Genomic DNA, 24,706 nt, shown 5'->3' on the forward strand with positions numbered 1-24,706 from the left:
CTAACAACTTATGTTCATCCTGAATCCATGCTATCTGGTAAGGCTTAGGGTGTTTCAATGTCTCCAATTTCAACTTATTCACCATCTCTTCTGAAACAAGATTATCCGAACTACCACTATCAATGAAAACTTTACAACACTTACCAGATATCTTACATCTAGTCTTGAACATGTTCTTCCTCTGCAAGGGTTCTTTATATTCTCTGGTATGATACAAAGCTCTCCTCATCATCAATAGTTCTCCATCTTTCAGTTTATTGTCTAATTTGATGGGGTTCTCTTCCACCACTACCGCTCTTCTAGGAGCCTTTGACTTCTTACACCCAAATGCACTGTGTCCTTCTCGTCCATATTTAAAACAAGTTCCTCTGAATGTCCTTGTCTTGTCTTCCAAAGTTCTCATTCCGATAACCATTCGATTCTCTCCTCTGGTAGAAATTTCTATCATCCTTTTGGTATGAATTACCTTCCTTTCTCACTCCCTTGTCCTTGTTCTGATCTGTACTGGTTCCTCTTCCTCTGGCATATCCTCTTCCTCCTTGAAATCTTCCTCCGGTAAAACTTCCACCTCTATCTCTCTGTCTCTACTCATGCCTCTTATTCAATTTCTCTTCAGCCTTTATTGCATACTAGTAAGCCTCTTCAACACTCTCTAATTTGATCATAATGAGTTCATCTTTTATAGACATCCGTAATCCATTCAAATATCTTACAATTTGTTCAATTTCATCATCCACATGTCTAGATCTAATGTTCAACTTGTAAAATGCTTCGGTGTACTCCTTCACACTAGATTCCTTCTGTAGATTTTGCAACTTTCGGAACAAATCTACTAGATAATTTACCTGGAAAAACTTTGATTTTAACTTAGCAATCATCCTATCCCACATCTTAATCTTTTCTTTACCTCTTCTTTGCCTATCAACTTGCAAGTGCTCCCACAAAAGAGATGCATGACCCTTGAATCGGGTACATGCATACTTCACCTTCCTTTCTTCTGTGATGTTTTTAAAATCAAAATACTTCTCCATCTCCAAGATCCAATCCATCAATTCATCTAAATCTAACTTCCCATCATATTCTGGTGGGGTAAAGTGAGGTTTAGTGTTTACCCTACTCAAAACCCTTAAAAACCTTTCCTCCTCTGGATCAACTACTAGTAGGTTCACTTGTTCTATTGGGGCTTCTTCTCTTTCATCTTGGCTCACATCCTCAACATGTCGGCCTCTTCTCTGGGTTTTCTCCATGGCTTCTAACTGGGCTGCTATTCCTCACAACATCTCTATTATAGCAGGGTTTGCATTCACATGTGCTCCACCATTCCTAGTTCCTCTTCACGCCATTGATCCACACTAGTCCTCTACAATTTTAGCTCAGATCTGTAATTCGCCACCCTACAACAAGATTTAGGACACACAACCTCTGGAACAAACTTCTCTTTGATACTGCTTGAAGCAATCACCGGTGAGGAGGGACCTTGAGGAGATTAGTCCAAACCGGTCAACAAGAGTTAACACAAAAGAAACATAGATATGATGGAGGCAATGCATAACAAATAGTTTTATTGCATGAATTTTAATTACATCCAATTGGTAACAACCGGGTTACAACATACCGACACACAAGCCTGGTAGAATAGGTCACACTGGGACCTTGAATCAAAAGATCTATCTTCTAGGCATAGTCTATCTATCTGATACTCCTTGATTCTCTGATTGACTCCATTCTAAAGCATGATTACAAATATATATATATCCAAAAGGATCTAGTCATCCCAAAAAGGATCAAAAGCCAAACATGCAAAAAAATGAACGAGGTTGGCCTCCGCCAAGAGATTCCTCCAGAAAATCCAAAGGATGAAACACAGAAGGTCGGCCACATGCCAAGCAACATCAAGATCAACGTCCAAGGCTCTGCAAGCTTCGAAATGGGTCGGGTAGATCACTAGAATAGGTCTCAGGAAACCGGTCACAAAGGAACAACTAGTAACAAGAAACTATCAAGGAAACTGGTAGTAGTATCTTGCCTTAAAGTGATCCAAATGAGATGCGATTAGGAAGAAAGTAGGCTGATCAAGTCTTCAAATAGAATCCAACTCCATAGGAACTAGTGAGCCAAAACTAGGACACATAGAAAGGAAAACTAAAACTGCAAACAAAAAACAAAACATAAAAGAAAATGTTTTTTTGGTTGATGCAAGATTGTTGTGAAATGGGGATGCTCCTGCATCAGCTGTCATGTTCTTTGTTTTTTTAATCCCCTTTTGGACCTTGGTTGCGGGTGCAACCCTATTTTTGGGGTTTATGTTTTCATGGCACATTTATTTTGGTTCTATTGTTGTGGTTTTGGCTCCTCTCATCTAAGAACCCAGTGCTGGTTCTATTGTGTGTTATGTGGATAGAGCTATCTATTTCTCCCCTATAGTTCTGGGGATTGCTTTGCCTTCATTCCAAGAGATTGATGGTCGATCTTTCTTCATTGTGGCTGCTATGGGGCCATTTGGTGCCAAAGCTTTGGACTTGTATGGCTAGAGTGAGTTCTTCTTATTGCACAATGTTTGCCTAGCTTTACCTCTTCCTCTCGTTAGGATTTATCACATTGACTACTAGTGTGGTTTGGTGTTCTTTTGCTAGGAATTTCTAGGGGTTGTAGGGGCTTGTCTTTTTTTCCCTGTTCTTCAGAGGGTTTCACCTTTCAAGGTTTGTTTTGGCCTCTCTTTCTATTTGTGGCTTTGGGGTCTCTCTATTTTTGGGGCCAGGCTTTTGTTTGGTGATTCCCTTTGGTTGAAGGTTTTTGTTTCTCTACCCCTATTCCTTCTTCAGTCGATATCCTTGGATTTGAACTCATCTTTTCTTGAGGTGGGGTATTTTTTTGTGCCCATGGTCAAGGGTTGGCTCCTTGTGTTGTCTTCTTCCACTTCTTTTGGTCCTTTATTTATGTGGTGGTGTTCTCTAAGGAGGTGGTGACATACCATGGGGAAGAGGTTGGAAGTGGTTCTTTGGTGGTAGGTCTCTACCTTGGATACTCAGTTTTAAAGAGGCTTGGTTGTGGGTTCTCTTTTTCATGATTTGTTCCTCTACTATTCCTATTGAGGTGGATCCCTCTTCTTTTGAGGTGGAGACAATTTATTTTGTAGAGGTGTATTTCTACTCTTTGGAAGCCTTCATTGCTTGGTATAGGATGTTTGTGGGTTTCTTTGTTAAACCATTTCTAATAAGGTTATGAGATCCTTGCCAAAACCAATGTTTTAGGTTAAGTGAGCCTTGAAAAATCCTTATCTCTTTTATTGTTGAAATATTTTGTCTAATGGTTTAGGCTTGTATGGTTCCTTTGTATTTTTTTAGTTGTCTTGTTGATGGTTGGCTGACAATGGGCTGTTGTTAATCTTTGATAATATCTTCTTGTAGTGTTTTACTTATGGGTTCTAGAATCTTGTTAATTCCAAAGGGTTTTGTGTCCCTTCAAAACCTATTGTAAGGGGTTTTAGGTCCCCTCAAAACCTATTTGATCCTTAATTAAAAAAAAAGAAAAACAATTCATTGAAGGTTTCCCTATTTTCCCACATGACTATAAGATTTCGAGAGAAAAATTGTTAGTCTCCTTGTACTGACAGAGACAATAAATAACTAAAAATTTAACTTTAAAAATATTGGAAACTATTTGGAAGCCACTATGAATGAATGGAATTTTCTTCTTTTCTTCTTCTTCTTGTTTATTTTATTCATAGTTTTCTAGTGATGTACTTATATAATTTCTATTTGAACTATTTAAATATTGAACATTCAATTATATCAATGTATATTCCACATTATGATATTTTGTTGATGGAGTGATTCTTGGCATATTCAACATGAACACAATTACACAACCCAAAATAAAATAGGCTTCTTGCATAATGACTACAATAGATTTTTTTACAATTTCTATTTGCAAATAGTGTGGTTGCCCAATTATGTGTTTTCGTAGTTTTCCTTAGATGATTGTGCCTTATTTTATACTAGTTGTGAGTCTTCCAACAAAGCAAGGAATGGCATATATTTTCTTTGTTTTCTCATAGAATATATGCTTGACCAAAATTGAACCTCAATAAAAAATTCTTAAATTCACTTGTACTAATGAGGTACCTTGAAGCAAGACACAACTTTGAGCTTTCACTCTAAACCTGTTTATTTTAATCATTTGAGACCTTCAAATGCATACAAACAATCATAGGAGGCCCTTAAGGTTAACCACATTTCACTTTAAGAAATGATTTTGTTCTAACTTGTTTAGGTGTCAAAAGATTCACCAATGCTACCCCTACTATGTTTTGTTTTGTAATAAGCACATATCATTAATTTTTCAAATTTTGATCTTAACTTCTTCAAAAACATCTATATATAGAAAGACTTCATTAAAGATTTAAAAATAAATCACTAAACAAACTCAAATAACTAATATAAAAAATCATTTTATACACATTCCATATTTTATATTAAAAAATAATAATTTTCATTCATATTATATCCTTTTAAAACAATTTATACCCACTTTTAAATATATAAAAATTATAGACTATTAAGCCATAAGATAAATTTTTTATACAAAATATTAAATATTTTTTATTACGTTTTTCTAATTTATTAAAATTATACTTTTACTACTATTCTTTATTTCACCTCTTGCTCCAATCTAATAAGATAATTTTAAGCATTTAATATCGTTATCTTTATCTTATTAAAATGAAACGGACCTTATACTAACCCGTTATTTGAACTCCTCCTATGGAAAAAACACTGTACCAGCTGCTTTGGCCATTGATATGAACTTGTTTAAAGGACCCACCGATCAGGGCGGGTGGCTACACAACTTTGGTTTGTTTCTAATATATGATTTTCTTTACTTTTCCCCTTGTTTTAGTTTTCTTTTCAACTCTACTCTGGCTTGTTATAAACGTTTTTTTGTTGTTACGTGTCAAGCAAGTTAAAATTTATATATATGGTTAATTATATAGCTCTAACTTTTCGAATAACGAGATAAGTTTGGATATTGTGATTACTCTATTAGAGGCGCGAGAAGGATGCAAAAAGTAAAATACCTATCATTTTGTAAGCTGAGTTTACTCGAATAGATTTTTTTTCTCTTGAGTCTATTACTTTCTCAATTTTGGTTTCTATAGCCAGGACTATCTCACTTTGTTGGTTGAATTATTATGGTTGCATGTTTGGAGTTGCGATGGATATTCGAAGTCAAGCTTGGGGCGCGATAATGGCAGGTGCGAGTGTGGTCCCTATACTTTTTCTCCTCCCTCCCTTGCTTATTGCCCAAGGCCATTTTAGTTTTCAATTTAGCCAATTTAATGTATAGACCCTTCAATTCTTTGGGGATGCTTCAGTGCAGTCCAAGGCCGTCTCTCTTAATCATCGATCCCAATTCAGTATTGGCCGTTCTTTTTATCGACACCATGTGCGTATGAAAGATCGTGGGCTTCCGAATTCTGCTTTGTCTTTCAGCACAACCCTTGTGTTTAGCATTGTTCCTTCTTCAGATTCAGTAAGCGGTCATGGAATGACGTTTATAATGACGCCCCACAGATCTCCAGAGGGATTTTTAGAAGCTTCTTAAGCGATCTTCCAAGCTTGGGAGACGTCTCTAATCATCTGTTTGTAGTCAAGTTCGTCACAGTAAAGAGCAAGGAATTTCACGACATAAAATGACAATAACTTTGGTGTGGATCTCAACGACCTCGAATCTGTAGACTCTAAGACTACAGGGTACTGGATTGATAACAGCCAGTTCCAGGAATTCGATCTCAAAAGCGGACACAATATTCAAGCTTGTATTGATTATGACAATCTTCATAAACGAGCTCAATGTCAGAGCCAATGCCTAAAACTGGCACTCCTACACAATCTTTCTGATTGCTCAGTCGAGAACTACGATCTTGAGCTCCAGAATATATTGAGTCATACAATTGGATCTGAGATATACTTTCAGATAGATAAGAAGAAGTTTGATCGAAATGAATCAAAATTTATTTTTTATGAGTGACCAGGGCAAACACAAACAACTTCGAATTGAATTAGTTTCTCCCGAGCAGAATATTCTCGCTTGGTCTGAAAGAATATTAGATAATGGAGAAAGAGTCGGACAAGTGACTACAGAACACACTTTAGATTATAGAACTTATGAACCAGTAAGACATGGATTATTTTGTGAAAGAATATTTGGACGTAAGAAAAGGGGAGTTTGTGCACCATTGCAAAGGTTAGCCTTGATCACCCACAAAAAGCATTATGAAAACTGTATCCCCGTCCTGTTGATGAAAACTGTATCCCCGTCCTGTTGATGTGTGTTTTAGGCACATAACATTACAGAATAAATTACCAAGATAATTTACCCTCTCTTGAACAAAACCACCTCAAATGCTAAGAATGAGATCAACTAAAATGATTCCAAGCTTTCTACATGTTAGGTCTTGACAAGTGGGTAACTCAATGGCTGATGTGAATTGTTGTGTTTCACTTGGGGACTTACCCAAATGTTTGGATTATCATGAATGATGTGGAATAGGTGTGTTGACAACTTAAGATTTATCAATATGGCTCTGGATTTACTTACCAAAAAAAAGATAAAAGGAATAGGGTTCATGAAGTCTATTCTAAGCCTAAGAATGTAGGAAATGATGAATGGATCTAGTGGAATCAAACCAGGCAAGGACTCACAATCAAGTATTGACACAAGCTTAGTGCAATCATCTAAGGTATACTTAAGGATTTTCAAGCTATCACCATCAAACGTTGACACCATCCAAGTTGATGCTTGTCAAGGGACGCGTAATAGTTGAAGTTAAGCTTACTTAAATTTCAATTGACCACACAAGGCCCACTTACCAGCGGCAAGAGGCTAATGGTATGGATTAAGGATTCCACACAAATAAATTCAACAAATCTTCCACTCAATCTAACATACATGAAAATAAAATCTAATCTAAATTCTAATCAACTTGGAGGAATTGAGAACCATGAATGCAAATACAACACTTGAAGAGCAAAATCATCAACAATTGAACAATGATTAGGATTCAAATAGCTGTAGCATATACCAACAATTCTACAAAAAATCTCCCTTACAAATGAGAGACAAGGAGGCATATATAGAGTCTCTTACAAAATGGATGGCCAAGATTGATCCAAGATCAACATCCAAGATCATGCCAACAAAACCCTAGAATTTCCCTAATTAGGGTTACATTAAAAATGTGCCACCAACATATGGCCCAATGAAAAGATACCTAGTCATCAAATAAGGAATCTTCTAGAAGATTCCTCCCTGCATCTCTCTCTCTCCTAGCATACTCCAAGAATCTAGCCAATACTGAATCTAACTCCTCCATGGAAATGCTAGGCAAGGTATCTTGTTGTAAATCAATCACGTCCAGTGAGTCCAAGCAAGCATTCAAAGTGTTATCCCATTCTGGCATGAACTTCTGCGAACTATGAACATAAATCAACAAAGAGACCAAGTCATCTATCTGACTCTTCTTCAAAGAGTCCAACTGGCAAAAATACATAACTTTCAACTTGTCTCTTAATTCGGCTAAGTGTAAAACCACTAGCATCACTAACATCAACACCCAATAATTCCTCAATCGAGACAAGGATCTTCATCTGAATGTCCTGAATTAATCCTTCCATTTCCATACAACTCGACTGGGCGTTCTCATAAGTTGATTTCTTCATGGCTAGTAAACAATACTAGACATGGAAATCATATCTGTCTCCACTGTGCACAATGTTCTTGCTGACCAAGGTGGAACTAGGAATCCTCTTCAAATCCTGGAGGCGTGGAATAGTCTTCTCTTGGATAGGTCGAAATTCTTCCCAAACTCCCTCCAAATACAAGATTCTGAATACAAGCCCTGTTGTCCTATCATATGCATGGACAAACTGAGTGAGGAAATCATCTTCATGCTTTCTTGTTCTCTCAATCCACTTTTCCATAGGTCCGAGTGTGTACCTCTCTCTACCTCACACTGTGAATGTATTCCATGGTCAACTGTAATAGGGGAAATAAGGGTGGGATTTCCACACCTAGTCCCTGCAATATACTCTTTAAGTCTAATATTCTCTTCTCTATACCTTTCTTTCTCCGCAACCTCTCTGCCTAACCTCACATCGATTGCTTGGAGGTTTTCACCAATCTCCTAAAATTCCTGCTTTCTAGATGTATGACCAAGGGAAACTGAAGTGATTTGGAAATCCATAGGAGTAGCAATGTTCGATGTCACACCTGCAATAGGAATAGCAATCTGCGCAATCCGTATTCCTGTCTCGTTTCTAGCTATGTGCGACAAAATCTCTGCTCTTTTGGGCTCCTTCTCCTTATCACTCCTAGCCAGGTAGTCATGAATATCATCAATAGGTTGTACCTCTATCATTTGTTTAATTTTCTGCATACTTCTCATTAGCCATTCAGGAATAGCGGCCATCTCCATACCATCATCGAGATATATTTCTTGATCAAGCTCCTTCAATGCTAAGATAACATCATCATTATCATCAAGACTATTCTTGGTCCAATCATATGCCTCATTTCCCAAACTAACTTCCAAAAGGACAGTAGGGGATTCCGGCTGATCATTATTCAAATCAGAAGGTGCAGATGTTGTTGTGGCATGAAATTGCTGAGTATTCTCTAGTAGTATCACTGTGTTGGAACACTGTTGAGTCTCCTTGCTCTGTTATGTTACTTCAACCACTTCGATTGATGAGACATGGAGAGTGGGTGAAGGAATGATAAGTGGAGGAATGATAATCTTTTGTTTCTTCTTCACCTCCTCAATCTTCTTTCCTCTGGCATTGACTTCTCCTGATGTGTTCTTCCTTCTCTTGGGAGCTTGACTCTCTTCGTTTGCATGAATCTTGACATCAGTAATAGTCCTCTGATCATCCTCCGAAGTAGACTCTTCCGGATTCATCCTTTCATAAGTGAAGGGAACACCAATGTCAACTAATTTGTTCATCTGTATATCCACCCATGCACGGGAGAAATTCAAGACCTCTCTCATCAATATATTCAGGTCAATCTCCTCTGACTCTGACCAATTTGGCAATGGGATTGTCTTCTTCATTTCATTCTCATAATGTGGGTGTGTATGATCTCTATCATCTAATACTCGATCAACAATGAGGAAAAGTCCACACTTCATCATGAAATCTGCTAACATTATGGACCACATTCTTCTCTTCACTGCTTGCTCGTCCATCAGGTTAGCCCAATAATACTCTATGTGAATTTTGTGAGTGAACTTCTCTCCCCTGATCCTTCTGACCTTCTTGTCTGGATCAAATCTTTCTCTCTTCTTATATGTAGCAAATCGATAGAATGAAAGCTCCTCACTCATAGTGCCGGCGGCTATGGCGGAATGGAAAACCTTTGATGTCTTCCCAACTAAAATAGGGAATGTCACTCCTGTCCTGTGCTTCTCTCTTTGGATAACATTGAACTCTAGAAGTTGCCTCACCACTTCCAACAATATCATTTTGTCGGTTGGATACCTAGGAAGTCTGTAGTGTTCAGATTGAAACCCATGAATCCTGAGGTATGTGAAAGTGGGGAACTATATATACCATGATCCATATTTTTCTATTAACTCCGTTCCCTCATTGGACAATTTTCTGTGGATTCTGCCTTGCAGCATCCGTGTGATGTACATAGTGAATGCATCATTCACTCTCTTATAATATTCAATTCTATACATGCTTAGCTAGGGATGGCACTCATGACTCTTGAACTATCCTTGCCCATTCCCAACTTCACCTTTGCATATTAATCCTCTGTATGAAACAAACCATGCAAGCAAGTATACCAGGTAAGAAGTCATGGTGAATGACTTGGACCATTCTACATTCCTCAGCTGAAAATCTAGGTTGTCACTTATAATCTTGGACCAATTTACTAGTGTTCGTCTAAGACAATCCTGGATGAAGTAGAACATTCATTCATCAAATATTGCTCCCTGTGACATCCCCATCACTCTATTGAGTAGGAAAATAAAATTACTATATTCCTCCTTGAAATATATGCACATGAGTGTCTTGGGAGCCTTGGAATGATGAGACATAGGCTCAATCATCCACTCTTTGTTAATTAAATTCTTGCATACACCCATCTTCTTCGCGTGTCTTTCTGCATAATCCTCCTTGGTCACATCCTTCATGTCTATTCTGCATGGAATTTTGAACACCTCTGCAATAGCATCCTCAGCAAGGTAGACAATGACAATGCCCTTAGGAGTCTTAATCATTCTTGTGAGTGGATAGTAACATCGTGCACATTCTAGGATAAGCTCACTGCACTGTATGGACTGTGGAAATCCAGCAACATGGAAAATGCTACTCTTCATAATATTCGCATAGGCTGGGGAAGGAACTTGATCTCTGACTCTGAACATCCGACACTGCATCTGGTTGAAGTCTAGGAAATGCATGTTTGTATCAGTGATCTCTTTCCATCTAGATGAAATCTTAAGTTCTGGAAAAAATCTAGTCTCCAGCATCTTCAATAGTTCTTTCCTTTCCTTATATTTAGACTTTGACATCGCACCTGTACAAAGCTCGAAGTTAGACTTAGAAAAATAATGTTTGTAATAAAATTCCCGACTTTCTAAAGATTTTAGCTTATTAAAGCATGGAGTGAGGAAAATAATCCATACACTTGGTAAATTTTAACAATTAAGTTGAAAGTGTGACAACACTAAGGCATGGAAGCCTTCCATAAAATTCATAAATACCTCCTTATGCTTAGAAAATATGCAAGTTAAAATGCAAAAGAGTATATCGGACAAATAATGACTAAGGAAATGTGTGAAAGGTTGTGTTTTCACACAATGTATGTCTGAAGACACCTTTTGCAGTCAACAATGGAGGTCAACAATTGTGAAGATAACCTGAAAATCATACTTTAAAAACATGTTGCAATCTTCAAAATGTGCATAAACTTGATAAAAATTAGTTTTAATGATGAAAATAATCATATTCAGGAATGTAAGTGTGGCTGGTAAAAAAATTATTTCTGAGGACAAGTCTGAAAATTGAATACTTCAGACTTACCATCACTTTGCAAAGTAGTTAAAAATCCCCAAAAATGATGAAAAATGGCTAAGGAATAAGCTCCAAGCAAAATTGCCAAAATGGTTAGGTGACTGGAAATGAAAATTTCTGAAGACTACTGCCTAACAATGGAGTTTTCAGATCTGCAACAATGATAAGATGGTTCTGAAAATGCATAGAAAAATCCACAAAATACCTCCAAATGCAAATCCCCTAAGTTGGAATTGGCTGGGCAATAAAAACTTAAGTCTGAAAATTAATGGCAGCCATTAATGGAGGTCAAAATCTAAAGCAAACCTCAGATCTGAAGAGAATCAGTAGGCTGGAGATGATAGCAGCCACCAAGCATGAATAAAAATCACCAAAATGTGGCACCAAATTACTCCCAAACTAAGATCAAAATTTTCCCAACTATAGCGCCAAAATGGAATTCTGAAAAATGTTGTAAATGGTAGATTAGATCTGCAGTGGCAAGGATGGCAACAATCTGGAAAATCACCCAAGTTGGGAATGCATACCCCAAACACAACAAATCGCCTTCCTTAGCAAAATCGAATTTTTCTAGCTATGGTGCCAATGTGAAATTCTGAAAAATGTTATTAATGGCAGCCTTGATCTACAACAATGGAGGTTTGGACAACAAGCAAATAATGGAGGAAAATATCGCCCAAGTCTCCAAACATAAAATCGCCAACTGTCACCAAAAAATGCCAAATTTAAAAAAACGCCAAACTTAGCAAAAATTAAAATTCTAGAACTGGTCTTTAATGTCAGCAAAGGGGAATAGATCAGCAAGCTAGAAAAAATAGAGTAGGAAAGAATCCTCAACCCAACACTTCACTTCAATCATTTGCTAAAATTCACCCAACTTGGAGAAAAATCTCCATTCATGGAGACACCTGGCAGAAATAATAATAAAATAATGCTAAGGCTCCTCTCTTATACTTGCTTTCACCTCTCACTTTCACTACACAAGCTATGTGGGATAAAACACCTGTATATATACTTGCTTGGTAAAAACCTAACTTATTTCTAGAAGGTTCAAATTATTAAATGATTATTGCAAGTTATTAAATTTTTTCTTTTAAAATTTTAAATAATCATTAATCATTATTTAAAAGCAATTAAATGGGGCTTATTTATTAAAATATTTCAATCTAAGTCAAAATTAAGCCTCCAGGGGAAAATCGACTTGTGTTGGGATAGAAAAAATCCCTTCAAAAATCATTAAAATTGTCAAAAATTCCCCATAAGGGAAAATCGATCCTAGCTTGGATAAAAATCCATGCATAAATTCATCAAAAATGCACACAAAACTCCCCACGAGAAAATTGATGGTTGTCTAGATTGAAAAATCCACACTCCAAACTCACTTAACTTGGAAAAATCCTCCCTGGTGGAATTTTGACCTTAGTCTCGATGAAAATCCAGACTCAAAACTCTTCAAAATACTCCCAGTGAAAAATTGATCTCTGTGTGGATGAAAATCTGGACAAAAATGCTTACAAAATGCTCTCAGGGGAAATTCGACCTTTGTCTGGATGAAAATCCGCACAAAAATCTACACAAAATGCTCTCAGGGAAAAATCGACCTCTGTCTGGATGAAAATCCAGACAAAAGACCGCACTTAGTTGTCACAAAAATCCTAGTGGAAAATTGACCCAAGCATGGAATTATCCTCAACGTTGTCTGCACTTCAGTCTACACTCTAGGCCACACTCCTGGTGAAAAATCGATGGCAGTCTGGATAAATCCTGACACTTAGCCAAATTTTAGCACTCCAAGAGGAAAATCGATTTGGGTATGGATAAACAGTGGGGGAAAATAGTAGCCAATATGGATTTCAGGGGAAACCCATGTGTAGTATAGATTTTGAGTGGGGGAATGGGTTGGGTAGTCTAGAACGTGATAGGAAAAGTACTTCTAGCATGGAATTTGACCCTTTAACCCTTCAAATATGAATTTCCCTTAGGATTTTATCATTTTAACCACTCAAAATCACTTAGAAACATTAAATTTAGACTAGACTTAGGCAAATTTTCCAAAAATATGAGCAAAACGCTAGGAAAATATTGGAATAAAGTGTGAAATCAATTTAAATAATGCCTTGGGAGCGAGAAAACAACTACAAAAGGTCTGTGAATACCTTGGACTTTAAAATCACTTATGCGCGTGTTTAAATACACGTTAACACTCCATAGGTCTACACTTAGACAAGACTTAGGATCATTAAAATATCAACATTTGCAATGTGATCCTATAACTTAAAAAACCCTAGATGACACTAGGCATGATCAAAACTCCGAGACTCGGGCACGGAAAATGCAAAATTGCCCACTAAGTAGCCAAAAACCTAACCTAACAATGGAAAAAACCAACAAAGAGGGGGTCCCTGTTAGCAATGGGGCGATGTGTGAAAAGGTCACAACATCCAGTGACTCCACTGAGGAAATGTTCCAGAACATTTCAAGAACAAAGCTCAATCTGACACTTAGAATCTTCAATTAATCCTTGCATAACATAGCAAAAGGTCAGAAAACATATTTGAAAAGATGGAATCCAAGAATTGTATCAAGTTACTTAGTCATTGATTATCCAGGTGTGTGCAATTGCATTCATAACCTGCACAAGAATATTGTAAAGTCAAAGGATCCAGTGAGACTAGCTACGTAAGATGTCCATACTTTGCAAGCGGCCAATTATAACCTCATGAATATTGCTGCACTGCTGCCTAGGCATCTATAGCCTTGGTGGAGTTACTCGCATATTCCCACTAGCCAGTTTAGATATTTCATTTCTTTGCGTAAAGCGGAAAATCGAACCCTAGGTGTTCTCCCCCACTCCAAGGAGAAAGGGGGTCACTAGGATTGATGGTTTTCACTTAGGAGGGACTTTACATTCAAAAGAGGGGTTGAAACCCACAAGATCCAATCCCACACAATGCAAGATTGGATTCTAAATGAGTTTCAAGGGTTGAGACATCAAGGATACCCTCTTTTGTAAAGAATGTAGATAGAAGATTGAACTAGGAATGTATTTAGGAGCAAGAAAGATTCGCTTATAAACGGAGATAGGAATATAGGATGAAGCTGCGGACCTGGAATTAGCAGTAAAATGTCGAGATGATGTTGTTCTACAAATTCGGGTGAAAGTTGACAGGACGATGGCGCCCGGCGTGCACATGGTCCTCCGAAAAATCCGCAAAATGAAGGGGGATCTGTTCGTCTCTGTACAAGGATTCCAGATCTTCAATTATAGCTGCGTACTTGTAACCTACACACAGAAAAGAGAGGACAATTGGGGGGTTAGGGATTAGGGGTTTGCCTTTAGGTCAAACCTCGGTTTTGGAATTAAACAAGAAATGAGAATGCTGTAAATGTAAATGTTTGTAATGTAAACAAGTACTGATACCTTGTTGTAAGAATGTTTGTATTCTTACATGTGAAGGTGTAAATGTTGTTATATGTTGTATGTTGTATGTGGTATGTGATCTCCTCTTCAATGGTTGAATCCTTGTCTTGAATGCAACACTTAGCCTTGAATGGAGACTTAGAATGACCAATTGCTTGAAGGAATGCTTGAATGCTTGAATGCTTGAATATCGTTTCCGCCTTTTGTACACATATGTCCTTCCTTCCCAAAATGGGAGAGGAAATGTAGTTTATATATTTGCCAATTAGGGTTGATAGACTGATTTTTCCGACCTTAGGCTGACCAGGAAACATTATTTTCCAATTTGCAAACTAAAAGACCCGAAGCCCCATAAGAGACCGGGGCCCAAAATAGGGCCAGGGACCAGGGCGCTGGGCGCCATGGTCTTGGGGGACCAAGGCGCTGGGCACCCTAGTCTTGAAGGACTAGGGCACTGGGCGCCATGGTCCCACCTCCAAGGACAGCAGGGTGCAAGGAGGATCAGGCCAGGGTGCTGAAAAATGCAGTTTTTGGTGTCATGAACAAGTTTCGAGGTCTCCATTCAGGTTCAGTGTTGCGTCACCATCGTGAAGACCCAAATGCAGTCAAAATTGCAAGTGTCACAATTTTAGGACGCTACATTTAGCCCCCACTTTAGCGGGAGTATAAGTGTACGCCCATACTTCTGGTAAAGTACAAGGAAACAACATTGAAAGACTTTCACCACGTCAAGAAGGCAAGATATACCAAGCCCCCAGTGGACTAAGGATCTTACGACTTCAATTGAAAAAGTAAAAGGGAAGATCACGAGGGAGAACCATGACTGTCAGTAGTAAGGTTCCCTCACTATGAGTCATGCAAGAAAGATATCAAAAATTTTCAAGGCAAAACTAAATTTGTCAAGAAATTTTCAAGTATCTTGAAGAGATATGAACAAGGTGTATGCCCCCCTACATTAAAGCGATCGCACATGCCTCATCGGGGGTGATTGCTTTAAGGTAGTGATACATATAGGAAATGAGAAGGAAAAGGAGCACGTTATCACAAGGATTTAGCCCCCAAGTGTGAGATAAGCCCAAGGATAATAGACACAAAACACAAAGCACAAGGTGACTTCGCTTTCCTTAGGGTCAGTATGCTGTATGATTATTCATGTATATCATATGTATGTATGCATAATTGTTCTTCATTCCCCAACCAAGGAAGGTCACCTAGAATAAGGGAACACATGTGTCTTTTGAGTCAACATGAGAGAGACCAAAAGAGATCTCAATGCTTTGCATCGTCCTCAAGTAGACAACACTAAGGACAACAAAATAGAAGAATGAGAATAACACATAGAAGAAGTAACAAAAGAGAGGAGGAAAGAGTCTGCTATGCTAATGAAACTAGTCTAGCACGTCATCTACCCCCCGATCTTGCTGATCAATGTTTCGGGAAGGTAGGGAACATGCTAGAGGAGGAACATCCGACACAGCAGATGGAGCTATCACAAGATCCAAACAAGGGCTATGTTCATGTTCCAAGCCACGTTGTTCTTGTCTAGGAGCTAGGATAAGTGCTTTAGAAAATTCGTTAGATAAATGGTTATCAACATCAACAGATTCATATTCACTATCAGAATGAAAAGAAGTAACATTTTCATCTATATCATCATCAAGATTTATAAAAATAGGATCTTTAACTCGCACAGGATCAATACCATCATGCATCTTATGTTTAGGAGATTTTAGCTCAATTTCTGGTTGAGGAGAAAATGGAACAATGCTAGATGAAAGTGTTTTTGGGGATTGCAAAGTTTGAGAAGCAGCTGCCTGAGCTCTGAGACGACGCTTTCGTCGGCATTCACGTGCAGAACGATTTCATCTAGTCTTAGTAGGAAGTTGAGAAGATTGAGGAGGAGGAATGTTCTCATCCTTATCACTTGGGTGTTTAGGTTGTGGTCTCTTAGGTTGGATAATAGGAGAAGAAGAAGGTCTCTTCTCTCTATAAAAAGAAGGAGGAGGAACTGCTCCATATAAAGGAAGAATATTTGGTTTAGGAAGGAGACCAAGTCCATCATGACGAGGAGGTATAGGTCTACTTTTAGAAGGTTTATTAGGGATAGACATAGTCACATCCATAGGGATGGGTTGGGAATCTTCTTGAGGAAAGACATTAGTTTTATCTTTCAAAGGAAGAACTTCCTTCTCAAGAATGATAGGAATATCAAGTTTGGGTGTTCTAGGTTCACTTAGAAATAAGATCATATCTTTTTTCCACTTTTGATAAGATTTGAAAAGATGATCACCTCGCGGAGGAAGAGATTGGAATTGTTTAGGCCAAAAATAATCAATAGGAACACTAGAAGTTCTTTCAGCTAGTTTAAAGAGACTATGATTGACAGTAACAACTTCACCATTATGGGGAAATTTCAAACACTTGTGAATAGGAGAAGCAATAGCTTTCATGGAAGATAGCCAAGGATAGCCTAGCTTCACACGAAATTATTCAGACGATGGAATAATAGCAAAGTTCACATCAAGGGATTTGTTATGGACCTCAATAGGTAATGTAATAGAACCAATTGCAGGAGAAGAGAATGCATCAAATAATTTCACAACCACATTTGTTTCATCATAGATCACTTGATTCAATTGCAAAGTAAAAAGAAATTCTTCAGTAATGACATTAACCATACAAGAAGGATCAATAAGCACTCCATGGCAAGGTGTATTCTTGACTCTTGCAACTATATATAAAGGACCATCAAGTGCCCTGATAGTTTCACTGGAATCAAAGGTGATGGAAGGTTCTTTAGGGATTTTCTGCTGCTCTACAAAGTTAATCACATTCGGAGTCATAGACACAAGATCATCAGGTGAGATAGAGGAATCATTAGTATCAATCGCATTAGAGGTATGAGAAGGTGATGGATCAGTAGAAATCTTAAGATTTTGGTTAGGAGGAGCTACAGATGTATTGCCTTTATCATTCACACCAGAAACAGAGATAGTATTATTATCAATCAAATCTTGAATTTTACCCTTTAAAGCAAAACATTTTTCAGTATCATGCCCAGGTTGACGATGAAATTGACAAAAAGATTTGTTATCAAAATAGGGTGAATTAATCTTTGTAGGATCTATTTGCCTTATAGGAGGAAGAGTAAGCACATTTTGTTCCAATAACTTATTCATAATACTATGCAATGATTCATTCAAAGGCGTAAACTTTCTTTCTTTCTTGAAAAACTTAGAAATAGGAGGCACACCTGATGCTACATTCACATTGTTGTTGATGATGTTTTCATTGAATTTAATGGACTCTCTATTTGGTTTAAACTTCCCAAATGGTTGTTGACTACTATCACCCTTATCACTCGGAGTCATAGGATTTGCTTGTTCCATTTGACTCACAGTCAGTTGATAATTGTGAAGAGTTGCACACAACTGTTGGAAAGAAGTAAACTCAGAAAACAGAAGTTTTTCTCTAATGTATTTTTGTAAATTAGAAATAAAGATTCTTTGAATATCATTGTCAGGCACTGGAAAAGAAATTTGAGCATACAAATGCTTATATCTACCAATGAAATCAGTCACTTTTTCTTTAACACCTTGTTTACAATGCATTAAATCAATCAAAGTAACTTTAGGACTTATGTTGTTTTGAAATTGTTGAATGAAAGCATTTGCAAGTTGTTCGAAAGATGTAATAGAATAGGAAGGCAATGAGAAATACCATTGTAGGGCTTTGTCTCTTAATGTTCTAGTAAACAGTTTTGCAAGCAACCTTTGGTCATAAGCAAAATCAGTACATATTGTTTGAAAAGTCTTAACATGTGTTAGAGGATCACCCTTACCATTATAAAGCTCCAAATGCGGAATTTCAACATGTTTAGGGGGAATAGCTCGAACAATGTCAAGAGAAAGTGGGCTCGCAACATCAAATATGGGCACACTAAACTTAGATTGATTCATAGAGGCAATTTGTTGCTGTAAAGAAGAGACAGTTTGTGCAAGATTGTTAATTGTCGCTTCAGTCGAAGAGTTAGATTGTGATGGAGGTGTTAGGTTATTGAAAGAAGGTAGAGAGTAAGGTGGTGGGACACTATGATAGTTAGTCATAGGAGATGATTGGAAAGGAGGAACACTACAAGGAGGAATGGAATGGTTAAATGAATTGCCCCCTTGCGCCAGGTTCATTTGCGGAGATATAATAGGAACACTCATTGAAGGAATGAATGAAGAAGTCGGATTGAATGAAGGAAGAGGGTTAATTGAAGAAGAGGGATTGCCCCCATGACTAGTGATCATAGGCAGAATATCTTGTATTGAAGTAGTCATTATGTTTGATGTAAAAGTAGGTATACTAGCAATAGAAGTCGTCAAAGGAATAGAATGATTGACTTGAGTAGGAGGTTGTGTATAACCCAAAGTTTCAGTACAACTCTTCATAGGCATCATATTCAAATCCACAATGTGTGCAATACCATGCAAAATATCAATTCCATTCTTATCACTTTGAAGCATACGTTTTAGACCCTCAATTAAAGGAAGAGCTTCACTATCGGGGTATTCTTGAGACATCCATTGTCGAAAATCATCAAATTGGTTATCCAATTTCGAAAGTTGTTCTTCAGAAACCTCATGGAGAGCTTCTTCATCATTAGGAGGATTAGAGGAATTACCCGTGTCCTCGTTAAAAAGGCCATTCAAATTAGGTTCCATCTCCTCAGTAATTAAACCTTGGAAAGACTTAATTCTAAGGCTTTGTCTAATGGGAATAATGTAAGTAGGTCTTATTGTTGTAAAACTCATGCACTAGGGAGAGAGAAAAAGTTGAATTTTAGAGGTAGCAAATTTCAGTAAAATCAGCCAATCTCCTAGATTTAAGCTGTTAAATGAAATCAGGACAATCTCCCGAAATTTCAGAAAAAATGTCCGGGACCGTGGCGAACGGAGTGCACACGGTCCTCGCAACTTTTTTCAAAATTTTCAGGGATGAAAGTTATGATGATTTTACAGCTAACTTGAAAAAATTGAGTGATTTTACGATCTGTAGATAGGCCAAATTAAAGTTGCAATCTCAAAATTGAACCCTACCAAGATTGTCGAAAAATGCAAAATTTGAATTTTGAAAAAGAGAGGGAAACTGAAATTTTGAATTTTATGATTTTAGAGGGAATACCAAAAGTAATGTTGGTTTTGAAAATTAAAAATTGACTCAATTTCATGCAAAATTCAATTTTGAAATTGGAAATCAAGGTTGTTGTAATTAAACATTTAATTTCAAAAGTCACAAATTGCAAAAATTTGAATAAAGCACTGAAATTTTGAATCAATGCCAACACACTTTTCAGATTTAGGACAGTAAGAAGCACAATTTTGACATGAATTTCAATTTCAACTATTTTTGAATGATTAGAAGCCTTAATCCAAGCAATCACTAGACCAACTTTGACTTTAATTTTGAAAGTGTTAGAATTGATGAAATCAACCAAAATTCTGGATTTTAGCAGAAAAATACAGTAAGATCTAGCTCCCGAAATTTCAGAAAAAATGTCGGGGATAATGGCGCTCAGGATGCACACGGTCCTCGCAACTTTTTTCCAAATTTTCAGGGATGAAAGATATTATGATTTTGTTGCAGAATCCAAAGTTATAGCCGATTTGAAAATGTTTTGATCAGTGAAATCATCAGTCAAAGGCTGAATCAAGAGGGTTTTAAAAATTAGGGTTTTGACACTTAACCACTTAATTTTCAAAAATAAAGCACATATATGATTTGACAATTTGCAGTAGAAGGGTAGATCTGAAACAAGCATTAACAATTAAACATTTCACAAGCTCAATTACTAAAAAGAAAATTTTAGGGTTTTGTGCAATTAACCTCTAAAATTTGCAAAAGATCAAACATGGAAATGTAATCAAGGCATCCAATTTTCAGATCTAACCATGAATAATCAGAAAGGATGTTCACGTCGGGTTCACCAAAATGTAAAGCGGAAAATCAAACCCTAGGTGTTCTCCCCCACTCCAAGGAGAAAGGGGGTCACTAGGATTGATGGTTTTCACTTAGGAGGGACTTTACATTCAAAAGAGGGGTTGAAACCCACAAGATCCAATCCCACACAATGCAAGATTGGATTCTAAATGAGTTTCAAGGGTTGAGACATCAAGGATACCCTCTTTTGTAAAGAATGTAGATAGAAGATTGAACTAGGAATGTATGTAGGAGCCAGAAAGATTTGCTTATAAACGGAGATAGGAATATAGGATGAAGCTGCAGACCTGGAATTAGTAGTAAAATATCGAGATGATGCTGTTCTACAAATTCAGGTGAAAGTTGATGGGACGATGGTGCTCGGCGTGCACACGGTCCTCCGAAAAATCCACGAAATGAAGGGGGATCTGTTCGTCTCTGCACAAGGATTCCAGATCTCCAATTACAGCCGCGTACCTGCAACCTACACATAGAAAAGAGAGGACGATTGGGGGGTTAGGGATTAGGGGTTTGCCTTTAGGTCAAACCCCAGTTTTGGAATTAACCAAGAAATGAGAATGCTGTAAATGTAAATGTTTATAATGTAAACAAGTACTGATACCTTGTTGTAAGAATGTTTGTATTCTTACATGCGAAGGTGTAAATGTTGTTGTATGTTGTATGTTGTATGTGGTATGTGATCTCCTCTTCAATGGTTGAATCCTTGTCTTGAATGCAACACTTAGCCTTGAATGGAGACTTAGAATGATCAATTGCTTGAAGGAATGCTTGAATGCTTGAATATCGTTTTCGCCTTTTGTACACATATGTCCTTCCTTCTCAAAATGGGACAGGAAATGTAGTTTATATATTTGCCAATTAGGGTTGATAGACTGATTTTTCTGACCTTAGGCCGACCAGGAAACATTATTTTCCAATTTGCAAACTAAAAGACCCGAAGCCCCATAAGAGACCGGGCCCAAAATAGGGCCAAGGACCAGGGCGCTGGGCGCCATGGTCCTAGGGTACCAGGGTGCTAGGCACCCTCCTCCTTAAGGACCAGGGCGTTGGGTGCCATGGTCCCTCCTCCAGGGACAGCAAGGTGCAAGGAGGATCAGGCCAGGGTGCTGAAAAATGCAGTTTTTGGTGTCATGAACAAGTTTCGGGGTCTCCATTTAGGTTCAGTGTTGCGTCGCCATCGTGAAGACCCAAATGCAGTCGAAATTGCAAGTGTCGCAATTTTAGGATGCTACACTTTGCATTTCTTTTCTTTTTCTTTTGATATTTCACTTTTTGCATACTTTCAAATTCCACCAATTCATTTGGCTCATAAGTAATAAACTTACTTGGGTTCGAGAATTATAATGGCACTGAAGCAGGATATATAGATTTTTCACTAGTCACAGCTTCACCTGAGAATTTATAATAACTCAGATAAAATTAATATGTGTAAAATATAATAATCAAATGATTTTAGCATCAAAACACAATAAAAGTTTTCCAATCTTGTCAAATACAGATTCAACCTATGATACACTATACAAAAACAATTTCTAATTCAAAGAACTTCATGAGGTATCGCTCAAGAAATGGACTAAACAAAACTTGGTGACACGTAGAGTGTGTCTTGACAACAACTCCCACATCACAAGTGGATATCCCTCAAAACCAGCACCTAAGCAAAGCCAAACTAAAACCTAAAGCAGAACCGGAAGCAAAACTAAACTAAGGAAAACCAAAGCAGACCTATTCTAACTATGATACAAGGGGTATGCTTCAAAAGAAACCTAAGGTTGGAAGTAATACTTGAGGAATTATCCTTTGACGGGAAATGAAACATCCTCACTAGTTAAGGTTCTCAGCTTGAATGCATTCTCTCCCAGTATCTTAGCAATCCGATAGGGGCCTTTCCATAGTTTATCAAATTTTTCATGATCTCCCCTTCTTTCATGGGCTTTATCCCAATATAGCACTAGGCCAGAAATCCTTAAGACTTTTACCCATGCTTGTCTGTCAAACCATCTCTTGATATGCCCTGATGTTTGGCAAAATTCTCCAATGCTTTATCCCTTTTTTCTTCTAAGCTCATCAGTTGTGTCAGTCTCATTTGCACTCTATCTTTGCCGTCCATATAATATTGTATGAATCTCAATGTAGGAATTCTCAGTTGTACAGGGAAGACAGGCTCTTGGCCATATACCAGAAAATATGGGGATATCCCCAATGAATTCTTAACTCTCATTCTATCTGCCCAAAGGGCGAATCTCAATTGTGTGTGCCAATCTTTCGGATTTTTCTCTAACAATTTCTTAATCACACTCAGCAAATTCTTATTCATTGATTCAGCTAACCCATTACCCTGAGGATAATAATTTGATGAAAACTTAAGGGTTATACCATATTCAAAAGCCCAATTTGAAAATTTTAATGATGTAAAGGCAGAACCATTATCACAAACAATAGCATGTGGACAACCAAACCTGGTAATGATGTTCTCCTCTAAAAATTTAATCACGACATCATTTGTACATAACTTCAAAGCTTGAGCTTCTGACCACCAAGTACAATAATCAGTCATGGTTAGAATGTACATGTGTTGCGTAGAGGAAGGTGGATTGATCATACCAATGAAGTTGATACCCCACATCACGAAAGGTCTGGACTCGATCATGGGCTGCTGCAGCATGGCTGGATTCTTCTCTCGAATGGTAGCAACCTAGCATGTGTGACAGGTCATCACATGTTCATGAGTATCTCGAAACAAGGTAGGCCAGTAATAGCTTGCTCTCAAAATTTGGTGCCCAGTATCCAAGCTTGCACCATGGCCCGTCCCAAATCTATTGTGAAAATGCTCCATAATTTGTTTAGCTTCATTCTTTCCAACACATCTCAAATATATTCCTTCATGATTTCTTCGGTATAAAACCGAGCCTTGTAACATAAAATGTTGACACTTCAATTTTAATGCTCTCTTCTGAGCAGGGCCCATATGTGCGGGGCATCTATGGTTCAATAAATAGAAAACAATATCTTTATACTATTCATCTGGAGTGACATCCTCAATTGCATAGACTTGTTGGACTAATCTGGGTCCATCAACTGCTAGATTATGTGCTAAAGCTTGACCTCGACCAAGTCTCATTGGTTGGATCTCAATGTCATACTCCTGGATAGTGGCAACCCACTTTCCTCTTCTTTCTCCTAATTCATTCTGCATAAGGAGTGTCTTAACTGTTGCATCTGGGACAATGGCATGAACTTTTGTCCTCAAAATGTAATGTCTGAATTTCTTTATTGCTTTCACCAAAGCATAAGCTTGTTTCTCTATGTTCGGATATCTCAACTCCGCATCTTTCAACGGTGCACTCATAAATGCTATGGGATGTTCATATTTATCTTCACTCTTCTGTGTAAGGACTGCAGCACAAGTATGTTCTAAGGAGAATGAATACACATAAAAAGGTCTTGTATAATCAGAACTAACCAAAATAGGATCCTCAACGATGGTGGACTTGATTTCTTCAAATGCTTTCTTTTCTTCTGTCGTCCAATCCATCTTATCATCTTTCTTCACCATTTCATTCAGTGGTCATATTATCTCAGCAAATCTAGAGATAAATTTCCTCACAAAATTAATCTTCCCAAAGAAGGACTTCGGTTCTTTCTTACTGTTCAGGAGGCTTATCTTAGATATAGCCTCAACTCTTTCTGGATCAATGGAAATTCCTTTCTCCGAGATAATATGACCTAACAATTTACCTTCACTAACCCCGAATATGCATTTCTTGGGATTAAGGGATATCCCATACTTTCTACATCTTTGAAATACCTTTCTCAAATCTTCAATGTGATCTTGTCTTTTCCTTGAGAAAATTATAATGTCTTCCATGTAAATAATGATGCATTTTCCAATCAAATCTTGAAATGCAATGCCCATAGCTCTTTGGAATGTGGCTCCAGCATTGATTATGCCAAATGGCATCCTTCTGTATGAAAACATACCCCACTTTGTGGTGAAGGTTGTCTTTAATCTATCTTCATATTCTACCATCACCTGACTGTATCCTAAATATCCATCCAAAAAGGACATCATCTACGATCCATTCACAATCTGTAAAACCTCATCCAATGATGGAAGCGAGTAGTTATCTTTCTTTGATGCTTTATTCAAATTTATGAAATCAACACAAAGCCTTATCTCTCCACTCTTCTTTCTAACTGGGACCAAATTGGCGAC

At 37.6% G+C, this 24,706-nt stretch overlaps 1 protein-coding gene across 1 annotated transcript; it reads right to left on the reverse strand.

Annotated features, from left to right (window-relative positions):
• Positions 1-8,185: 8,185 nt before the first annotated feature.
• Positions 8,186-24,046, reverse strand: LOC131057339 (uncharacterized). Its single transcript, XM_057991477.2, has 2 exons — positions 23,774-24,046; positions 8,186-8,719 (listed from the first exon to the last, which is right to left on the reverse strand). The coding sequence occupies exons 1-2, from the start codon at positions 24,044-24,046 to the stop codon at positions 8,186-8,188; spliced, it is 807 nt and encodes a 268-aa protein (XP_057847460.2).
• Positions 24,047-24,706: the final 660 nt, after the last annotated feature.

This window comes from Cryptomeria japonica, chromosome 7, assembly GCF_030272615.1.
Source record: "Cryptomeria japonica chromosome 7, Sugi_1.0, whole genome shotgun sequence".
In the NCBI taxonomy this organism is placed as follows: Eukaryota; Viridiplantae; Streptophyta; class Pinopsida; order Cupressales; family Cupressaceae; genus Cryptomeria; species Cryptomeria japonica.

Coding starts and splice junctions, on each gene's coding strand:
- LOC131057339 (XM_057991477.2), bottom strand. CDS start 24,046: ATGGTGAAGAAAGATGATAAGATGGATTGGACGACAGAAGAAAAGAAA. Junction 8,720..23,773: donor AGAAACAAGCTTATGCTTTG/GTGAAAGCAATA, acceptor GTAACATAACAG/AGCAAGGAGACTCAACAGTG.